Source organism: Gossypium hirsutum, chromosome A08 (genome assembly GCF_007990345.1).
Source record: "Gossypium hirsutum isolate 1008001.06 chromosome A08, Gossypium_hirsutum_v2.1, whole genome shotgun sequence".
Lineage (NCBI taxonomy): Eukaryota > Viridiplantae > Streptophyta > Magnoliopsida > Malvales > Malvaceae > Gossypium > Gossypium hirsutum.
Window position 1 is genome coordinate 126,714,557 of NC_053431.1, and position 19,248 is coordinate 126,733,804.

Here is a 19,248-nt window from a genome sequence, read left to right on the forward strand (position 1 = left end):
AGTTCAATTGCTTCATACCGATTCTTAATCTAATCAGTTAAAAGTTAATTTTTGAATCGATTCGTGATTCAATCAGTTCAATCGATTGGTCTGGTTCGATTCAAACAACACTAATTCTTAAGACTTAAGATACTATATTTTATATCTCAAAAAAATATTTCTTTTATTTTTTTTAAAATAGTTTTTAAAAATAAAAAAATGGTTCAATCGTCTGATTCTCAGGTCAATTTGTCTAATAGCTTTCTCTGGATCAATACCCTTATCAATTTTGAGCTAACTGGTCTAATTCAAATTTTTATGATTTTTTTATAATTTTTATAAGTTTATATCAATTTTAATATTTTTTTTCATATTTTTTACAAATTTTTTATTATTTTTAAAGTAATATGTTTTTAATTTAAATATTGTAAATAATTTTTATTAATTTTATAATTTTTTCTATAATTTATTATAGTTTTATAGTTTTTATAAGTTTTTATAAATTTTTTTATTGTTTTAATAACTTTACATCAATTTTAATATTTAATATTTTTATAATTTGTTTTGATTTTTTTATTTTATTTTATAATTTTTTTTATTCTTAATATTTTTATGAGAAAATATTATATTAAACCAAAACCTGTCACGTGCCACCATTTAATTAGTTTGTCAATTTATTTTAACAGTCAACGTGATTAATAATAAAATCCGTTAACGGAGGGATTGATTAATTGTTTTAGTTAACATCAAGGGCTTGCTTAATTAGGTGCAAATTTAATACATAAACTTAATTGATTTTTTTGTATTTTCTTAAGTTTTTTTGACATATAAGCCTATTATATATATTATATTATATTATATTATAACTTGTGACATAATTGTATCGTGTTTAAAATTATCATTTTCTTATAGAATGATTGTTGAGCATAACAAAATCAATCAAAAAAACTTTGAAACTTAAAATCTAAGTTTCACCATATATAAATATATTTGAATTTTCCTCCAAATTTATTCTAATTCATTAAATTGAGTTAAATTAATTATATAATTTATACCTGTATCGATAAATTCCGATTAGAATAATCAATATATATCATGAAAATTAATTAATTAACTCTATATTACCCTCCTCAATATTCCATTACAAATACCAAGCTTCACTTGAATATAAATACAATAACTTTATTTTTGTAATTTGCACATAATATTCACAACAATCACACATCCAAACACAAAAGCTACAATGTAAATCCACCTCTAGCCTAAGCTAATAGACAATTATGCTATTGTTAAGTTAATCCTTTCGTTCAGACAATCACCGGGGCAGACGAAAGGGTAACTCTCGATCCACAAATGCTCCGACCGACCGACCTTGATTGATCAGTGCTACCAATATCTACCACTGCTGCTGCTGCTGCTGCTGCTGCTGCTGCTGCAACCATAATCCAAGTGTTGCCAACACCTTCCATTTCCAATAGCCGGTCTCTCGCAAGGAGCACCATTGCAGGTGGTTGCTCCACAAATTAATATAATATCATCACCACCATGGTCCAACCACCGCGGAGTAAAACTGCTACCATAGCCGCCATAATTTAAGTTCCGCGAAGTAAAACAACTACTACTGCGACCATAATTCGAATGTTGCCAACATCTTCCATTTCCATTAACCGGTCTCTCACAAGGAGCACCATCGCAAGTGGGTGCTCCACAAACGGATGTAATATCACCACCACCGTGGTCCAACCATTGTGGAGTAAAACTGCTACCGCCGTCCCTGCCATAATCCAAGTGTTGCCAACATCTTCCATTTCCACTAACCGGTCTCTCGCAAGGAGCACCATTGTAGGTGGTTGCTCCACAAATTAATATAATATCATCACCACCATGGTCCAACCACTGCGGAGTAAAACTGCTGCCATAGCCGCCATAATTTAAGCTCCGTGAAGTAAAACAACTACTACTGCGACCATAATTCGAATGTTGCCAACATCTTCCATTTCCATTAACCGGTCTCTCACAAGGAGCACCATCGCAAGTGGGTGCTCCACAAATGGATGTAAAATCACCACCACCACCACCGTGGTCCAACCATCGTGGAGTAAAACTGCTACCGCCGTCCCCACCATAATTTAAGTGGCTCCGGCATCTTCCATTTACTTGCTTGTTTGATTTGATTTTGATGGGCAAATGTTTTTTGTTGGATACATGTTTATCTAGTTTCCGAAGGATATCATTGTGGCGACGTGCACCATTAGAACCTTTATTCCATGCATAATCGAATTTTTCAAGAAGTTGAGCTTCAGTTCTTTGAGCTGCTGCCTTACTTTTCATCTAATTAACAAAGAAAATAAAAAAATAATGTTTGGAAGTATAAGGATAGTTATTAAATTTTACAATTTAGTCCATATTAATTTTGTAATTTAGTAGTACTCTCAAGCTAAGCAATAAAAATAGAAAATTTAAAAATCGATCCAAATTAAAATGTTTGAATATTTATAAAATATAAATTGAAAATTCATGGTTATAACAACCGGATCAAATTTTATTTTTTTTATTTAGTTTATAATTAATTTTAATTTTTTATCATACAAAAATAAGTATTTTATATTTAACTAATAGAATAATTTAAAAACTCTATAAACGTCATGTAAGTGTTATTGATTATTTTTATTTACTTAATTTAAAAAGTTATTTATGATTTTTTTTAAATTTTATCAAATAATGTCGAAATGCAATAAAATAAAGCTTGCCAAAATAAATCCAAAAAATCAAAATAAAAAATTAATATGAAAAATAAAAAATCAAATATAGTTATTTAAAAATTTAGAAAAAAGAACTCTGCTAAATCAAACTCTTATTTATACATGGTTTTTGAAATTAATCAATTCACTCTATTTAGTTTCGATTTAATAAATTATTTTAAAAATTATAAAAGTTGAAAAAACTTTGAAAAATATAAAATTAATTTCAACTTTCGATTCAACTTATTTTTATCCCGACTCAACTAATTTACTCAAAAACCGAAATCTCTTTTTCCGAGCAACACAAATAAAGTTGGAAAGTAGAAAAACATATACTCACACGAGCCCATCTGTAGATAATAGAGCAACCCCTTGCAAAAATTTTATCAAACAAAGGACATCCTTTTTCACCAAATCCATTTTTTCGACAGAGATGAGTACCATCACGGCCATATTGTTGGAGTCTTGCTCTTATATTTTCAGCCTCCCCAACATAAACCACCGAATCAGGTTCAAGCTTGCCACGGCGGTCCCTACTCGGCAGTTTACACACCGCAAGCTCATAGATTCCTGGACCTGAACTTTTCGGAAGATTTTCAAACCGGTATCTGGTCACTGCTCCTCCTTTCCCATTTTTCCAGTCATGAGGACAAATGAGAAGCTAAACAAATGAAAAAACCAAAAAGATCAAGATCAGATTGACGTTTATAAATCAAATTTAAACTGCGTATAGATGATTTTTTTATCACAATGAAAAGCATGAATGCATGATTAAAGTTGGATTAAGGCAGATTAAAAAACCTTCCATTCGGAGAAGTGGGAATCGTGGTCGGTCTTCTTGTGATCTTCTCTGTTCATTCTGTCGACGACAACGGCCAATATTTTTATTTTCTTATAATGGGGTATATATAAATTGTCATAAGAATGTCAATATTTTTAACAACTCCGTATTTAAATTAAAACAGTTTAATTAAATTTTAAAGATTAATGGTTTTATTTAAATAAAAAAGTATAACTAAAATTTAAAGATTAAATGACAATAAAAAAACTTTAAAACCTAAATTTATCATCTTACCTTTATTTTTTGTCCATGCCTTTTCCATCTTTCCCTTATCTTACTAGTGAAATATTTGAATCCTTAATACTGAAGTTACAAGTAGTCTGCCGACGGTCACATTATTAAAGTGGTTATATTATTGTACGATAAAAATTATTGTACGTTGATGATACGATAGATCTAAGACTCGCGTCATGATGTGATTGGATCGAGTGAATTTTTAGCGTCCTTCGTAAGCTGCCCTCTTGTAGTCTTGTCTTCCTTTACGGGTGAAAATGAGTTTTTCTTTTTAATTAATAATTAGGTAAATTTCATCAACAGTCACTCAATTTTGGAATACTTAATAAAATAATCACATTAGTTTTATTTCAGTCACTCAACTTTTAAAAAGTGACAAAACAGTTATTTTTACCGTTTTCCGTTACAGACGTAACGGTTAAGTGATGTGGCAGAAGACGGCGTCCAGCTAGCCAGTTAGCATCAAATTAAACAGCCATATCAGTAGCAATTTAGGGTTTATATAGTAAAATAATAAGAGAAGAAGAAGAAGAAGAAGAAGAAGAGAAAAAATGGAGATGCTTGGAGATAAAACAGATGAAAAACAGGTTCCCTCCTTTGTAAATCTTATTAGACTTCAATTTCCCTTTTCATAAATCTTTGGATTTTCATGGTGGAAATCAATTTCAATTTCCCCTTTCATAAACTGTGACTTACCCCAAATTTTACTCTGTTTTCATCCACCAATTTAACAACATCAACATCAATTTAGGGTTTAAGAAGAGAAAAATAGGAGGAGGAGAAAAAATAGAGATGCCTCCAATGAGGCTTATGGTCTCTCATTGTTACTACCGAAATTGCAGACAAATTATGTCATGTGCACAAATACACACATCCCTTGAAACCCAATCCACCATTTTTTTCAAAGAAAAAAAAACATATGTTTAATGAAACTTTCTTACCCTTAATAATTTATTAAACTCTATAAAATATTTGTTATATTCTTAACTCTGTTTATAAAATTTAAAAACTCTATTATACCAAATATTTTCTGTTATGTTTATTATTTATTAATTTCTAATATTTTTTAATTTTATTAATTAATGTAAGTAATCATACCTAAAAGATAAGTAATATATAAAATATTCTAAAAAAACAGTATTTGTATAATGTTTAAAAAAATAAAAATGTTACAAATTAATAAATAAACATTTTTCCATGTATTTTTTTATTTAACTTTTTTCCTATATTCTTGGCCTATTTAAATATTAAATACCATGAAAATTAACACTATATTACAAAATACCTTCCTCAATATTTTCACTATGTGAAACAAAATTTTATTTTACATACACTTGCAATTTGTGGAAAAAAAGAAGCAACAAATAAACCAATCAATTAAAGTGGGAAAAAGATTGAAATGAATTACCTTATAAATGGAGGCTATTACACAAAGCTCATCTAACCAAATATCAGAATGGCAATGCGGCATCGGAGGACAGGGAGAATCGTATTTTATATCGCTGTTCATACGTCGTTGCCAGTTGTTCCCCGATCGGTCTTTGCTTAGTCAGAAATTAGTCAGAAATTTGTATAGATTCGCATATCATATGAACAGCTTAGCAACTCGAAAAGAACCTGTTCGCTCAATCGACTTGCTTTTTTGCACGTTTATGCACCTGTCCTCCAGAGTATAAGAACCTCATCAGCTAAAAGGCTGAAATTGGCAAAAAAAAAAAAATTGGGTTCATGTATTTATTTTTTTAATATCATGAATCATGAGAGCCTTGGACCATCAAAGTAATACGCTTTGCGCTGTCCGCCCGAAGACTATCTCCTTTCAAACCAATCTGGGAGGAGAATCATATTCAACATAACCTCAAAAGACTTGTTCCGACAAAAATTACGACACAACAGTTTAAAAACAGATGATGCAATCCTCTCTCCGGTGATTTGCTATCAGAAGAGTTATATGATTATTCTACAAAGTTTGTATTCAAAGGCAGATTGATTACCTCAGGACTATCAGCTGGGAACCACCGTAATAGTACACCAAGACGAACAACAGCTGGAATCAGCTTGAAAAGCAATGGAGTAGTCACCTGCATGGTAATTTTATGAGTAAAATCAGAACCTTGAGAGCTAACTACGAAAGAACTTTAAGAAATTGGCAGTAAAAGTACCATAAAGGCCCCTATAGTGAGAGTCAGGTTGCATTTTTTCTCCTCCACCCGAAAAATGACTGTCCCTGTACATTAGATCAAAGAGCAAATTGGTCCTTTATTAAAATTCCATCCATTTCTATTATTAACAAAAATGATCAATTTGCTCTTTAATCTAATATATAGGGATTAATTTTCCCCTTTTTTGAGTAAAAGAGACAAAATACAATTTGACTAGTATAGGGACCTCCATGGTACTTTTACCTGATTTTGGCTAATTACAGATACATAAGGAATTTAATAGTAAAAGTTTCCATTCTGATCGGGAAATGCTTAAACCAATTGTATCATTTTTTATGGGATATTGTTCATGAACCAATAAGAGAAAATGCAACTGCAGCAAGACTTTTATTGCAGTCGTCCATTTTCAAACTACCCTCCCGTTGCATGTTTGGTACTCGTGATTAGAATGGTAAACTATGGTAAACTACAAGAGATTCTCAAGTGTCAGCTTTTTAATAAATGCCAAATGCTAATGACACCACGTTTAACGGCTTACGTACCAAACTAAGAGCTGTTGTGCCCAGAAGTAGCAGGTAAAGTTTACCCTGCAGCAATGACAAAAAATTAGAAATGGTGATTATATGAAGAAAGAGCACTAGAGTAACTTCAATTATTTGAAGATTTCAACAATGGAGAACAAACCTCTACGAGATGAAGATTAGATGCACGACTTAGAAGTACGAAAGCAAATTCCCCAATTTGGGCCAATGACATCCCAACCTACACATTAAGTTTAAAGGAACTAAGGCCCCTTTACTGAATAATGTAAGGGAAAAAAAATGTTATGCTCAACTCATACAAGAATTGAGGTTTTGTTGCTGTATCTGAACCCCTTGACAACTGCAGCTACTACCATCGTTTTAATAATAATCACCAATATAACAGCTGCTAGCAATATATCAACGTGATTCCAAAGGAAATGCACATTAATCAACATCCCAATACTGGCAAGGAAAAGAGCAGCGAAGAAATTGCGAATGGGCTCAACCTGCGTGTAAGAGGGAGAAAACCGAGGAGAATTTCATTGGTTAACAAGGCAAGAATACCATGGGGTCATACTATCTTGTACTAACCGAACTAATATTGACAATAATGCTCTCAAACATGCATCATAAACCAAATTAAACTCAAGGAGAACAAGATGCTTAAAATAGTGCCTGACGGACACAAGACTTGGCTAACCGCAAAACTAACACAGGCAGGACTTTTAATTGGCATCCTAACGGAAACACTCATCTTACACCATCAATAATTGCCTTAAACTGATTCGATAACATTAAGACTAACTCAGTCTGGAAAAAGATTACAATATTTACTGTGTAGAGATAGTTAATGAGTTCACGTACAGTTGACTTTTGAGTAGGAAGTTAAACTATTGAAAATTCAAGTATTGAAAGTTCTTTCAGAAAGGGTACAAAAATCTAGATATCTTACTTGTTCAAGTGTATGTTGACCGAGATCAGTGGTTGATATCATCACTCCCGCAGCAAAGGAACCCAGCTCAAGGCTTAGACCCAGCTTATCACTACACTGGAGTATCGCAACAACCTCTGTTATATGCATATACAAATGAATGTAGACTGCTAACTGAACGAAAGGCACATGGGTTTTATTGGTAGAGTAAAGAAAAAAAAAGTTGCAAGTGAAAAAACTTGCAGCAATCTATGCAACAAAATGATAGATCTTTTCCGATGTTATGTTGCAATTAGATGCAAAGGTTAATTACAATGCAAGAAGTAAGAAGGAAATGAGCAAACCCAAGCAACAAGCAAGCAAAACGCCACGGATGCCAACTGATAGAGCTCATTAGTCTGCAAATAAATATCTGGGTTAATAAATGTCTACATAGATTAAAGAACTGAAAAAATAAGACAGATTTGTTATATAAAGGTGTTACGAGAAAGAAACTTGTGATGCAAGAAAGAAAAATTAAGGGAAGAAAAAAATAGACTTGAAGTGTGATTCACAACTCAATTAGGCATTATTGAGTTTTAAATATAGGCATAGTACTTAACTTATAGCACAAGAAGTGCCCATTTTTTTTACCTTTAAAAATGTAGGTAAGCCCACTTATCCAATTGGCTAGGCACCCAACTCAATTATTTAAGTTCTAAAGAATTGTATATTCAAATTCTTTATACTTGATATTTGTAGCAATGTGGGATTACTAACATTGCAAACTACTAACGAGGTTACCTGTGATGATAGGCTTATCATGAGCTTAAGAAACCATGGCACACAAGTCCAAGATACTATTGTCAAAATGGTCAGAAATGTGATTAAAACCACCAACCTGAAAAACAAAGGAGAAAATGTATTATTAGAAACCTAAAAACTGTAATGATATTTCCCTCAACTGAATCAAAAAGAGTAGATCTTAGAGATTTTTCATTTACGATTTAGTCATGGATAATACTCCTTGAAGGACTCCAGAATTGCCACCTAGAACTGGAAGTAAAGCAAACAACAAACCCACAGCACAGTCCTGCCATAACAAAACTTATACTGTCTAAGCACAAGTGAAGTTCTTTTAACTGATGTGATGACAAAGAAAATAAATACCTGCAGGATAAGAGTTCCAATTGTAACTTGACCATGAAGGGCACTTATACTATTCCTTTCCATCAAAAATTTCAAAACCTGAAACCATTAAAGACAATAAGAGTAAAAGGAGACTACATGCATATACAAATGTGAAAGTGTTTCCTCAAATAAGCAATTTTCTCTAAAAGTTTTCACCAATCCAAGAACATGCAGTTCATAGAGGTTTACCACAGCTGTAGAAGACATAGATAGGAATGCACCAACAAAAACCCCCTCTGAAGCTTTACCCCCACATAACTGCAAAAAGCATGTAGCTGCATTCATCAAAAACTCATAACTAATTTGGAAGGAAAATACTATAAGAGATGAAGAAAAAATAGAAACCATCATATCTTCTCAATAGAAAACGTGAAAAACAATTTCAACATGCCTAATTAAACAAAAAAAAAAAAAAGGGTCCTCGCCCAACTGATATAAAAAGAGTGGATAACATCTTGCCCAAGCGCCAGATAATGATAACATGGCGCTCACTTATGTGGTTACACCAGATGTTTTATAAGTACAGTATAAACTACAAACCATATATGCTAAAACTTAGAACCAATAACTGCAAAGCTTATTTTATGTGGTAAGATTTAACTATCAAACATTTACAGAAAAATATTTCTAACAATAGCACACATACCGAGACTGTTATACCACACAAGCACATGAATAGAAAAATTTGAAGAAGACCTCCAAGGACAGCAACTGCTCGAACAACACGAAGCTGCATAAATTGCAACAAGGTGAGTACCATGAGTCATAGGAATGAATCTAATAGGGTCAGTACAAGGCAACAAGCAAACCTTTGTTGCTGAAAATTCCAAGCCTAAAGCAAAAAGAAGAAAGATTACACCAAATTGAGCCACTGTTTCCACCTGAATTCATGAGCCAATAAAGATATGGACACGGTAAGTGAAATTATTTAAAAAATGAAAAGAGAAAAATAGTACACAGATGTGTAAGCTTCTACCACAGGTTCCTTGAACAGAATTATTTATGAATTAATAAAGATTGTTTTGTTTGCTAATCCAACACAATTGCGCTAGTATTAGCATGTGTATTATTACCAGTTTACGCACATAAATGCATTTCTTAGACTGCTTCTTTTTCTAGGAACTCATGCATGCAAGCAAATATGAAATAAGTAGGAAGACCGATAACTATATTTTAACCAATTTCGAAATTTTGAAAATTCGCATACATCTTTTACAAGCAACTTACAATGAGAGTAGGTTTTCAGTTCTTGCAGCATCAAGTAAATACAGTAGCTATATCACATCATGCTTATAAGCTTTGAAGGATTACTTATGTTGCTGTAGCTATGCATTTAAAACAGGAATTTCTGTTTATTATAATACAACAGCCTTGTTAAGCATCATGATCTTTAAACATCTAAAATGAGTTGGAACTTTTTCTAACTCAATCGCCAATTCTGCAAACCAACACCCCACTTTATATGTCTAGAAGTCTCATCCAAACAAAACAAAACCCAAGCCAAAGACAAGTAATTGCCAGCTAGTATGAAAGTGGAAGCAACATACTTGCACCATTTCACCAACAAAGCTAAACCCGCCGGGCCCAATAATAGATCCTGCAAGTAGATATCCAGTAATAACCTGAAATTTGAAAATGTAAAGGTAAAACTCTCCTTTAGAGAAAACCTGTAATTCTGAATCAAGAACAAGTTCTGCAAAGCATTTAAGAAGAGTTATAACCAGAAAACTGTGGTAGAGGGTGAAAACTAATGGAATGAAGAAAATAAAAGGCACAACAGCAATACCGGTTGTCCAGCACAAGCAAAAGCAATGCCACCGCATGTAGCAGAGACAATGACAATTATCAGATCCAATATTAATCTGCACAAGAATTTTGGGAAAATCAAAGTTGGTCCCAATACAACTGTGATGTCATCAAACTAAACTAAATACATAAAATATACAATAAAAGTTTAACCTTAAGTCTAGTTGTAGAACAGGATACTTCGACTTTGGGTTGGATATTATAAAGACATTGTCCTGACAAGAAGTATGCCAACATGGTCAGCATGTAATTTACTTAAATATAACTACACTAAAAATACAATTCCCTGAGGCAGCATTATCATGATTCAATGTCAACAGCAAGGAAAATTATAAACTGAATACAAATTTTAGAACACTTTTACAAGACATACATTTCGATCTATCAACGTTGGTGCATCATCAGCTCGGTTTTCATCATCCAAATGGAAAACGTCATGGAGCTGAAATGACCTGGCACAAGGCTCAAAAAAAATATAAGCTGTCAAGTAATGTGGGTTAGGCGAAGCAAAATGCCCACAATAGCAGAAGAACGGTTCGACTCTTACTTCTCTTCCTTGGTCTCATTTTTCTTGGTCTTAACTCTAGCAACAGTTTCCAAGACAGCCTAAGAAAAATAAACCAATTATGTTATCACCACCCAGCTTCTTTAATAATTGATAGAAAATTCATAAACAGACAGGTAAATTCTCATCTTTATTGCTAGAGTAGCATGGTTCAGCATTCTGATCTCAAAAGTTTTTCTCACTTGAAAACTAGATTGTAAATCATAACTAAACCCATCTGATCCAATAAATTGTTTACAGCTTTAGATCCTTTAACCACTAAAGTCAATATTGAAATTTAAAGGCAGCCGACGGCCGGCCTCTACACAATAAAAGAAGCTCCACTTTTAAGTGCTTAATCAATGATCAATTTCAAAACTAAAGGTCATAGAAAATGAATAACATTATTAAAAAATATAACTAGCCTACCACCAACCTGCTTCCCCGCGACACTATTGTTGAAACTATCAGGATCAGTAGCTGCAAAAAAAAAAAAAAAGAGGTAAGAATTCAATAATTGAAACTAAAAGAGCCAAATTAAGATTTCTATTTTATAACTTAGAACAGAGGAATGAATTTCGTTTTCTACTTCTTGTGTTCACTTGTCACTGCAATTTTTAAAGCTCTTTACGCAAATGCGGTAAATTTTCTAAATAAAATACAGCGAAATAAACAGAAATGTTCATAATCAAACATCAAACGTTAAACATTTTAATGAAAAATACAAAATTAAGAAAAAAAACTGAGTGAAGTAACAGCTTATCCACATGCTTCAAAAGCCTAACTCAACTAACCACCATTGGTACAGAAATAAATGCCGAATGCAGATTGAAAAAGAGAGAGAGAGAGAGAGAGAGAGAGAGAATAACGAGAATTCAGATCTGGTAGTACGGACCTTCAGTTTGGTCGGTGTCATTGAATTCCTTCTCAAGAGCACGATCGATCATGCCGACAAAACTATCCTCTCTGGATCTCGGGTCCGAGACATTGGCCAGAACGGCGGTGACATTGATCTCCACCGCCGACCGGGCGTCAATGACGGCGACGGAAGTGATGAATACAATGAGATCACAAATGAAGAAGAGAGCAGAGAATTCTCTCATTTCCGAGGTTTTAGTGAATGAAAAAAAAAGTGAAAGAAAATAGAGAAATTAGTAGACGCGTAAATTAACGAAAGAGAGAGTGAAGCGTATTGGAATCGCGCCTTTCGGCTTTTTTCGTTTCCTTCTCCACTCTCCCGCTTGTTTGTTGGAAAAAATAATATTTGTTTAAAGTCAGCTTAAAAAAATAAATGGAGGTTGATGAAAAGGATACTGTACCACTCAAATCAGGTGTTAATCCTACTCATACGCGCTCAACGGTACCGCGTTCAACAAATGCCTTGTGTTGTAGCCTTGTAGGTGTTCATTAGTTCTGTACCCCGCTCAACCCCGCCCACTCGCTTTGGATCAGATTTGAGCTTGGGATGGCAAAAAAATCCGTATTCAATATGTTTCGACCCGAATTAATAGGGTCGGACTTTTTATTTTTGAAATTAGATTTGAGGCAGATCAAAGTAGATTTTTTTTATAGTCATTGGGTTAAGGTCGAAAAAAGCAAAGGCGACACCCGGGGGCTACCAGGCAAAGGGCCTTTGCCCCCTAAAAATAAAATGTTTCATTTGATCTCTTTTAGGAATAATAAAATTATAAATTAATTTAATAATAAATTTATATTTTAACCCTTAAATATGAAAAAAATATCTATTTAATCTCTTCAAAAATAATAAAATTATAAATTAATATATAGTAAAATTATATTTTGATCTATCAAAATTCTTATAATTTAGTTTTAACCCCTAAAAGAAATTCTAGCTTCGTCTTTAAAAAAAATACCTTACCCCGAGATAATTATAAAATTTCCCTTATATATAATATATATTAATATTAGATCCTCAATTCCATTATTTGTGTCACTCACCTTTGTATTCTTCTCCATAATTTATCATATTTCTTAATTAACCTACGGCTTAAAAGTGTTGCATAAATGAAATAGAAAGACAAAATTAATTGTCAAAAAATTTGTATTCAAAATGTGAAAATGTTGCGTATCAAGATGGGTGAGGTACATTATTTATTTTTCGAGGCAGGTTTATGGGGGTTACATTTTTTTAAGTCAGGGGGTCGGGACAAGTAAAAAATCGACCTATCCTATTTCGTTGTCATCTCTATTTGAGCTAGTAGCATTAACTGTTTAAAGATAATATAAATAATTTTATATTAATATTTTTATATTTTTTATAATTTTTAAAATGGAAAAATGAATCATATAGACATATTAGGCTAAGCTCTATCTCGAGCTTAGATTTTTTAGAACTAGGTCTCAATCTAATGTAGTTTATAAACACCTCTATGTTGTACATTATTCCTAAACATGTTTATGAATTGGGTCGATTTTAGTTTGAGCTAAATTTTTATTATTTGTTCAAGTTTAAATTTATTTTGGTTTTAGGTTCAATTTCAAGGATTCAAATTATCAACTTTTTTTACGAACAAATCTTATTGAGTCCAACTTGAATTTTTGGGCTTGTAGTATTGAAAAGAAATATGTAGATTAGGCTTAAACTCCGTACAAGACATGTACCTAAAATAAAAGCCAGTGACCTATACAATACAAAGATTCGGAGGCCAATGATTTAAACATCAAAATCCGATGACAAAGATTCGATAAATATCCAACGCAATTAACCATGTCCAGTTTTTTTATCATGGGCGCTAGTGGAGATATTCACTTGTAACCTTGACCACGTACCTGTGACATAAAGAAATGTCACACTTTTATCAAATTTGTGGATATCTGGCAAAAATACTAAAAAAAATAATTATATAAATGATTAAAATTTAAAAACAATTACTTAAATAACTTAAAATAAACAGTAAATTAGGATAGGAGACTTAAATAGCTCACATCACTTAAATTTTTGTAACAATCATCACTTGTTAATTTTCTCAAATGTTAAAAAATATATATTTTTTAGGGCTGGGTGACTTTAATAGTCGACACCCTTGTATTTTTTTCACCCGTATCATATTGGTGTATTTTACATGATTCAAAAAAGTGGTTATCTGGTATCCTCAACTCAATTTTTTTTCAAATAGTCATGTGAATTTTTTTTTCATTAATTTTGAGAGTGATTTGATAAATAGTATAGGTTTAAAGATTAAAAAAGACGAAAATTTAAAATAAAAAATAAAATAAATTTTTTATAAAGTTAAAAAAGGTTAAATAAATTATTATGAAAATTACTTAATAAGCCAAAATTTACACAACTACACAAGCAACTAAACTAAGGTCTTAATTTGTTAGGTGAAGATGATGGGGCCACCACGAAACTATGAGGTAACTTCGCCTAAGATTCAATTTTTTGTGTCAAAACGAAAAATATGTGTTCAATGTATAATAAACAACAGTTTGCAAGCTTGCATCAACTATGTATACGATTAAAGAATTTTCTAGGAACTGTTACGTAGCTACGGGTGCTGACAAGGTTCGGGCTACTTAAAATAAAAAAAAATTTATTTAGATTTTTTCTTTAAATTTTAAATTAATAAAAATAAAATTACACTTTTACTTCTTAAAAATGATAAAAATTTAATTTAATCATTTAAAAATTATAAAAATATAAGCTATTAAAATGATAAAATTATATTTTTACTATCGTAAAAATTACAATTTAATTTTAATTCCTCTAAAAAAATTTTCTAACTTCACCCATTCTAGAGAAAGTATGAATCTATTAGAACAAAGTCAAAAAATATATTAAAATATACAAATATCTGTTAAATACTAAATAATATATTTAATTATGTAAATAATATAAAGAAATCCAATAACATTAATATGAAATTATTATTTTTATTCAATCAATATGTAAGACGTTTGATGACATTTAAGTAATGATTTTAGGAGAAAATATTATTGAGAAGAAAAAGTTGAGGATCTAATTTTATTTGGTTCTGAATTTAGTCAAGATTTAATACGTCTGTTAGATATTTAAAAGGTTTAAATATGATTTATTTTTTTAAAATTCAAATGGAATAAAATAACATTTAGTCATTATATTTGGAATTTTTTTTATATTGGTCTTTAAACTTTTTTTTTTGGTCTGTATTAGTTTTGGAATTTTGCAACTTTTTCCAATTAATTTTTTACTTGGATTTGGTTAAGGTATGGTAGTGTGGCAGTTTGAGAAATTTAAATATTTTAAATATTTTTTAAATTATATTTATTTTAAATTTTAAGTGATGAAGTGACACAATTTTATAATTTCACGTCGCTCTACCTTAATAGGATTCAAGTTCAATGACTAAATTAAAAGAAAAAAAAGTCAAGTTTTGAAATTAATATAGACAAAAAAATCTAGGACCAAATGACGTTTTAACCCAATTTAAATTAATGATATATCAATCTTTTTATCAAATTCAAATGAATCCCTTCACTTTCAAGAGATCATCTCATTTCCGTTATCAATCATGCAAACTAAGTGTAGACATGCCCCATAGAAAAGGTCCACTAGTTCCTAATAAAATTGGTGTATTAATAAACTTTTTAAAAACTTGTCTATTAATTTCTGCTCGATAATTTAAGTTCGGGTCTCATCATACATAATTATTTTAAATTTAAGTTAATCATAAATAAGTTTTATTTAAATTAAGATTAATTATATTTTATATTAATTTTATTCTAATTATAATTGTTCATATATGTATTATTTGTGATTGTATTAATAATTATACTTTTCGAATTTGAGTTCATATTAAGAATAAAAAATAATTATGATCATGAAATCCTCAAATATGATAATAAAATACTCGATTTTAGATCAGTAATAATTGAGCCAAAATTATAAATAAATAAAAAAGTAAAATACAAGTCCTTGTATCTCATTTACACACAAAAATAAATTATTAAAAAAACCATAGCTGCCCCCCATGATTCATGAAGAGGGAAGAAAAATCATGGAATTTCTACTAATCTTGTCTGCTATCCAACATTATGATTAGATTAATTTTAATTATTATTTTATTATCATGCAGTATGATACTTTTGTTTGTTTGCATCTTAAAAATGTTTGAAATTGACTTCACCTCAATAATTTGGATGTAAAAGGCCAAAAAGAGAGAAAGTTACATGCTTATTCAAGGACTGAGCTACTTGCTTTGTTCTAATAGGCTGGTTTTATATGAACCAAACTTTCAATATATTTTGAATTTACAATTCAAATGATTGATTTGATTAAAATTTTATTATTTAATAAAAATATTTTATTTTATATAAATTTATAAAATTTCAAATTTGATTCAATTTGAATTTAAAGTAAAAAATTTAGATATTTTTAAATTTAAAATTTAACCGTCTGAACCCCTTTAATCGTGAATATTAATTTATTTTCTAATGTTTTAGATGGATAACTATAATAGTTACCTAACTATGTATTTAGTTTTATTTTAATCATCCAATTATTATTATTTATTTAGTCATTCAACTTTTTTGAAATAAAATATTTTAATCATTCTCTCGTTATGAGTGATAAAAAATTAAAATGAATATTTTTTATTAATATATTAATAAATTTAGCTCTTCAATATTTATATGTTTTATTAATTTAATCTTAAATCTAAAAATTTAATAAATTTAACTCTTAATATTTATAAAAATTATTATTTTAGTTCTAATTCTAAAAATTTTAAAAATAAAAATTGTTATTTAAAATTTTTAGATAAAATTTATAAAAATGATTTAAAAATCTAAAAAGCATAATAAATTGTAAATAAAAATAACATAATGAAATGATTCAAAAACAAATGATATAATGTTTATTTTTTATTTAAATGTTAAATAAACATGTCGCAGTTATTTGGTGGTATTTTGTTATTCATTTTTTTTAAATTTGAACTTTTAACTCTTTAATTAAATTAAATTTAAATAGATTCCAGCTCGAATTTTTTTCGGATCGAATTCTACGACTTCCTCAAGAGTAAACAAATAATAGTATAATTAGATATTTAATAAAATAAAAAGTACTTAATTGCTGCTCTGATATCCAAATGCCGTTATAAATAATAGCCACTCGCTTCGCTCCTTTTCGAGCCTCCCCTCGCTACTTCCGTCCTAATTTTCAGGAAAAAATCGCCGCCGTGATTCAAAACTCAGCCCACTGTCTCCGATCGTGTCAACTCGTAACCCAATCTCTCAAATATGGATCGACCCAGATTCGTAATCGACGCCGTCGAAGCCGAGCAAATGGCCAAACAATCAGGCAAGACGGTGCTCCAACTCCTTCCTTCTTTGGTCAAATCAGCCCAGTCCGTTGCCCGCCCGCCGATCTCGAAGTACCAAGTTGGGGCAGTCGGGATCGGGTCATCCGGTCGGATCTTTTTCGGAGCCAATTTAGAATTCCCGGGTCTGCCCCTCAACCATTCGGTCCACGCTGAGCAGTTCCTTATCACCAACCTTTCCCTCAATGCGGAGCCGCGTCTTAAATACTTCGCCGTCTCCGCCGCTCCTTGTGGTCATTGCCGCCAGTTTTTCCAAGAGCTCCGCGGTGCTCCCGACGTCAAGATGCTCATAACTTCCTCCGATGATGAAAAGGAAAACAAAATAAGCAACACTTGTAATGATAAAGACCAAGAATTTACCCCTTTGTCTCATTTTTTACCTCACAGGTTCGGCCCCGATGATTTGCTAGGAAAAGATGCTCCTCTCCTCCTCGACCCTCGCCGGAACGGCTTGTCGTTTACCTCCGACGGCGGCGAGTACGACGAGTTAAAACACGCGGCTCTCGATGCGGCGAACATGTCGTACGCACCTTATAGCGGGTGTCCATCCGGAGTGGCGTTGATAGACGTTGAAGGGAAGATATACAAAGGGTCTTACATGGAATCCGCCGCTTACAACCCGAGTCTACCGCCAGTTCAGGCGGCAATCGTCGCTTATGTCGCCACCGGCGGCGGCGGAGGGTACGAGAGGATCGTCAGAGCAGTTTTGGTGGAAAAATCCGACGCCGTTATCAAACAAGAACACACTGCAAGGCTACTTTTACAGTGCATTTCACCAAAATGTGAAGTCAAGGTGTTTTCAGTGTAAAAAACTGTGAGTATTTAGCTTCAATTTCTCGCTTATTTATGAATTTAAAATGATGAAATCATGGTGAAAAAATGGTATCTATGGATTAAATGATGAAAACCCAGAATGAACATGTAAATCACCAAGTGAATAATTGTGATGATTTGTTATCTTTTGCAGCTTGGAATATATTGTGTCCTGTGTTTTTGTTCTTTTGTCTCTGTTCTTTAATGTATGAATGGACTACTTTTAGATGTGATGCTGAGAAACTGTTGGATAAATGCAGTCATGGAAAAGTTATTGATTGATTGATGCAAAAAAGGTAAACCAAAAAAGAGGCAAACATGAGATTCCCAGTTCCACTTTTGAACTTGGTCATTTTTTTAGCTTTTGCTTTGATTGGTGGATGGTGGATCCCTGTTGTTATTGAATTGCTGCCATCAAAAGCCATTAAGCGCTCTCTCATTACAACAGATCATATGAATTGGTACTATAGATTTGACTCTGGTAATCTTATCCCACTCTTCGTAAATTGTTAAATCTTTTAGATTAGACATAAACAAAAAAGAGTCGACTGAGTCACCATGGTCTCGAAAAAACTTGAGTCATCAATGGTATGAGAAACATAAGTCCTTATAGACTTGAGAAAACATCATCAAGAGAGGAGCTGAGGACAAAACCTCTAGTTAAATTTATTATTCCGAGAAACCATGGCCCTCTTATGTCGGGGAAAAAAAAAGGAGATGGAGGAGAAGGAAGTGGTGGTGATGGTGGAGATGAGGGAAAAGATGAAAGAAAGAGGAAGTGGAAAACGAAGAAGGAAGAGCAATGATGTTTGATCCAGTTTTTTAAAATGAAATTTTAACCGAATGGTTCAACCAGTAAAATTCAATACAGTAATAAATAAGTGAATTTAATAATTTTTCTTTTTAAAGAATTTGTGATCATTTTAAGGCTGAAAAAAGGATGGAAATTGATCGATCTTATCCACCAAAAGTGTCGACTCCATTATTTGGCTTTATCATAATATTGTGGCTTTTACTTAAAGGGAAAAAAGAAGAAGAAAAAAGAACAAAATATATACCCAATTATTTTTAATTTTTTAAATTAATATAATTATTCAAAGGGTTAAAGTGAATTACTGTGGTCTGAATTCAGTTTAGAAATTATTGAAATTCATTGCTTTTATAAAACAATAATCATTATTATAAA

At 31.6% G+C, this 19,248-nt stretch overlaps 3 protein-coding genes across 11 annotated transcripts; 1 reads left to right on the forward strand and 2 right to left on the reverse strand.

The window, feature by feature from the left end:
- Positions 1–1,070: 1,070 nt before the first annotated feature.
- On the reverse strand, positions 1,071–5,334 carry LOC107940209 (protein EFFECTOR OF TRANSCRIPTION 2). Of its 2 annotated transcripts, none has more exons than XM_016873643.2 (4): positions 5,204–5,334; positions 3,522–3,579; positions 3,061–3,381; positions 1,071–2,310 (listed from the first exon to the last, which is right to left on the reverse strand). In XM_016873643.2, exons 2-4 carry the CDS (start codon positions 3,576–3,578, stop codon positions 1,366–1,368), a joined length of 1,323 nt encoding a protein of 440 aa, XP_016729132.2. In that variant the 5' UTR covers position 3,579; positions 5,204–5,334; the 3' UTR covers positions 1,071–1,365. The 2 variants fall into 2 exon arrangements, with proteins under 2 accessions (XP_016729132.2, XP_016729133.2); XM_016873644.2 differs by lacking the exon at positions 5,204–5,334 and adding an exon at positions 3,796–4,066.
- Positions 5,048–12,592, reverse strand: LOC107940206 (K(+) efflux antiporter 4). 8 transcript variants are annotated; one of them, XM_016873641.2, is made up of 21 exons: positions 11,828–12,407; positions 11,369–11,412; positions 10,936–10,994; positions 10,762–10,840; positions 10,542–10,603; positions 10,369–10,444; positions 10,130–10,204; positions 9,392–9,463; positions 9,229–9,312; positions 8,772–8,840; positions 8,562–8,639; positions 8,396–8,484; positions 8,196–8,292; positions 7,757–7,810; positions 7,434–7,529; positions 6,799–6,987; positions 6,642–6,719; positions 6,500–6,544; positions 5,790–5,876; positions 5,413–5,453; positions 5,048–5,334 (listed from the first exon to the last, which is right to left on the reverse strand). In XM_016873641.2, exons 1-20 carry the CDS (start codon positions 12,033–12,035, stop codon positions 5,421–5,423), a joined length of 1,674 nt encoding a protein of 557 aa, XP_016729130.2. In that variant the 5' UTR covers positions 12,036–12,407; the 3' UTR covers positions 5,048–5,334; positions 5,413–5,420. The 8 variants fall into 8 exon arrangements, 6 of the variants coding, with proteins under 6 accessions (XP_016729130.2, XP_040931237.1, XP_016729129.2 ...); XM_041075303.1 differs by having other exon boundaries at positions 5,413–5,458; XR_001695388.2 differs by lacking the exon at positions 5,048–5,334 and adding an exon at positions 5,958–6,022.
- Positions 12,593–16,863: 4,271 nt separating this feature from the next.
- LOC107940205 (cytidine deaminase 1) lies at positions 16,864–18,248 on the forward strand. Its single transcript, XM_016873638.2, has one exon. It carries the CDS (start codon positions 17,170–17,172, stop codon positions 18,055–18,057), a length of 888 nt encoding a protein of 295 aa, XP_016729127.2. The 5' UTR covers positions 16,864–17,169; the 3' UTR covers positions 18,058–18,248.
- The last annotated feature ends 1,000 nt before the right edge of the window (positions 18,249–19,248 follow it).

Excerpts from the sequence above, each read along its gene's own strand:
- LOC107940209 (XM_016873643.2), bottom strand. The coding sequence starts at position 3,578 with ATGAACAGAGAAGATCACAAGAAGACCGACCACGATTCCCACTTCTCC. Across the intron at positions 3,382-3,521 it reads CCCACTTCTCCGAATGGAAG|CTTCTCATTTGTCCTCATGA; the intron begins GTTTTTTAATCT and ends TCATTTGTTTAG. Across the intron at positions 2,311-3,060 it reads TTATCTACAGATGGGCTCGT|ATGAAAAGTAAGGCAGCAGC; the intron begins GTGAGTATATGT and ends TTTGTTAATTAG.
- LOC107940206 (XM_041075303.1), bottom strand. The coding sequence starts at position 12,035 with ATGAGAGAATTCTCTGCTCTCTTCTTCATTTGTGATCTCATTGTATTC. Across the intron at positions 8,485-8,561 it reads TTGGAACTCTTATCCTGCAG|GACTGTGCTGTGGGTTTGTT; the intron begins GTATTTATTTTC and ends TTGTTATGGCAG. Across the intron at positions 6,545-6,641 it reads CTAATCTTCATCTCGTAGAG|GGTAAACTTTACCTGCTACT; the intron begins GTTTGTTCTCCA and ends TCATTGCTGCAG.
- LOC107940205 (XM_016873638.2), top strand. The coding sequence starts at position 17,170 with ATGGATCGACCCAGATTCGTAATCGACGCCGTCGAAGCCGAGCAAATG.